Here is a 2372-nt window from a genome sequence, read left to right as displayed (position 1 = left end):
TTTTGAAAAGTAACAAATGTATCCAACGAATGATTAATTTACAACAAAAATACTACAAAACTTTTTGTTTTATTACATAATATTTTCAACTGTATATATTTATATTTTTTATTTTAATCAATTAAAATTAAAACTAATACAAACAATTTAAAAATTTACTTAAATATTCTTCACTTTCTTATTTTATTTTATTCAATTTTAGCATTTTATTTTAATCGAATATACAATGGTCTTCATCAGGCATATTTGTTAATTTTTAAAATACTTAGGTGTGTTTTACTTTCGTCGGACTTTGAGGAGAAAATAGTTAAACCCTTTGTTTGACCACCGAAGGCTCCATTCAAATGGATTTATTATGACACAGAGTCCACAACTGCTTTTCTCCGTCAAATTTGTCAATAAAATTAGCCGAATTCTCTTACCATTCTCACTCTTTCAAATCCTTCACATTTCCACACTCAAATTCATCATCACCATCATTAATCAAAATAATTCTTAACAACCCTCTTTGTGATTTCATCTTCGTTGAGTTTCAATGGAAGATATCGAGGTGCCTGAGTATTTCACTTGCCCTATTTCTCTCCAAATTATGAAGGATCCCGTCACAGCCATCACTGGCATCACCTACGACCGTGAGAGCATCGAACATTGGCTTTTCAAAGGCAAAAACAGCACTTGTCCCGTCACCCAACAACCCTTGCCGCCAGATTCCGATTTGACGCCCAATCACACTCTCCGTCGTTTGATTCAAGCTTGGTGCATTGAAAATGCTGCTTTCGGCGTCGACCGAGTGCCCACTCCGAAGACGCCCCTCAACAAGTTCCACATCATCAAACTCATCAAGGATCTCTGGCGGCCTCAGCTTGATCAAATTCAAACGTTAAGGAAACTAGAAGTTCTGGCGGCGGAGAATGAAAGAAACAGAAAGTATATGACTGAAGTTGGATTGCCCAAAGCCATTTTAGAGTTTTTAGTAACATGTTTTGAAAGAAAATCACTGGCTGGTTTAGAAGAAGCCTTAAGTATTCTTCATTTTTTTGGAGTTCCTTCGGGTGAAACGAAGCTTGTTCAGGTTGAAATCGAGAAAATCATTGAAGCTCTCACGTGGGTTCTAGGGCAAGAAATGGAGAATGATTTTGCAGTCAAATCTCATGCAATGATCGTATTGAAAAGCATCGTTTCAACTGCTAGTTCCACTATTTTAGAGAGGCTAAAACCGGGGTTGTTTCAGAAGATTATTTCGGTTCTTCGAGTTGGGATAAATAAACAAGGAATCAATGCCGCTTTACATGTGTTATTAGACGCTTGTCCGTGGGGAAGAAATAGGGTCTTGATGGTGCAATCCGGCGCCGTTTTTGAGCTCATTGAGCTTGAGTTATCCGCTCCTGAAAGACGAATCACTGAGCTTGTTTTAGGCATATTGTATCATTTATGCTGCTGTGCCGATGGACGAGAACAGTTTCTCAATCACAAAGGCGGCGTTGCGGTGGTGACGAAGAGGATCTTGAGGGTTTCTCCGGCGAGCGACGATCGAGGCATTTTGATTTTGTCATTGATAACTAAATTCTCAGGTGGGAACAATTCGGTTCTTCAAGAAATGTTGAAAGTTGGAGCTGTGATGAAGCTTTGTAAAGTTCTTCTAGCTGATTCTGCAGTTTATCTGAAGAATAAAGCCAGAGAAATTTTGAAGTCACATTATGAAGAATGGAAGGATTCGCCTTGTGTCAATAGCTCTCTTATATCAGAGTTCATCATATAAAATTAAGGTGAAAACTACATAAATTTTATAATTGTTTATATTGTTATAAGTTTACTTTTTGTGTTAATTTACATTAAGATTTTGATTAATTGTATATGGATTTATATTATATGATTGTGGAACTTAAATTTCGGCTTTAAATCTATATTGTGATACTATTTGAGAGAGCTTGAATAATAAATTTTTGCTTCATCCGTTACGTCCAAGGTTTCGATAATCTATTTGTTTTTATATGAAATAAATAATATTAAAGATTTTACCCAAAATTTTTTGGTTCCATGATTTGCTTGTATCTTCAGTATTCTTTATTTCGATTTACTCTTCAAATTTATTTATCAATTCTTTTTTTCCAATAAAGAGAGTAAAAAGCTTATCCAAGAAATGCGGCTAAAATTGATATATCTATCTTTAAACATCCAAAAATATATTTCATATCCTTCCTTTTAAAGTAGCCCAGATTCTTAAATTTTTGTCTAATATGTGTTAATTATGTTAAGTTTTATTTACAATATGATAAAAAAAATTATATTGTAACCTGATTTTGAATTTTGCATTTTAACCTGCTTTTGAATAGTTTGTAATTAAACGAGAATTAGATTAAATAGTTTTAAAT

At 33.9% G+C, this 2372-nt stretch overlaps 1 protein-coding gene across 1 annotated transcript; it reads left to right on the top strand.

Moving 5' to 3' along the window:
• Positions 1-404: 404 nt before the first annotated feature.
• Positions 405-1872, top strand: LOC123228321 (E3 ubiquitin-protein ligase PUB24-like). The gene has a single exon (XM_044653675.1). It carries the CDS (start codon positions 536-538, stop codon positions 1757-1759), a length of 1224 nt encoding a protein of 407 aa, XP_044509610.1. The 5' UTR covers positions 405-535; the 3' UTR covers positions 1760-1872.
• Positions 1873-2372: the final 500 nt, after the last annotated feature.

This window comes from Mangifera indica, chromosome 10, assembly GCF_011075055.1.
Source record: "Mangifera indica cultivar Alphonso chromosome 10, CATAS_Mindica_2.1, whole genome shotgun sequence".
In the NCBI taxonomy this organism is placed as follows: Eukaryota; Viridiplantae; Streptophyta; class Magnoliopsida; order Sapindales; family Anacardiaceae; genus Mangifera; species Mangifera indica.
The sequence above is the reverse complement of the archived record's forward strand: the minus strand, read 5'-3'. Positions and strand labels throughout refer to the sequence as shown.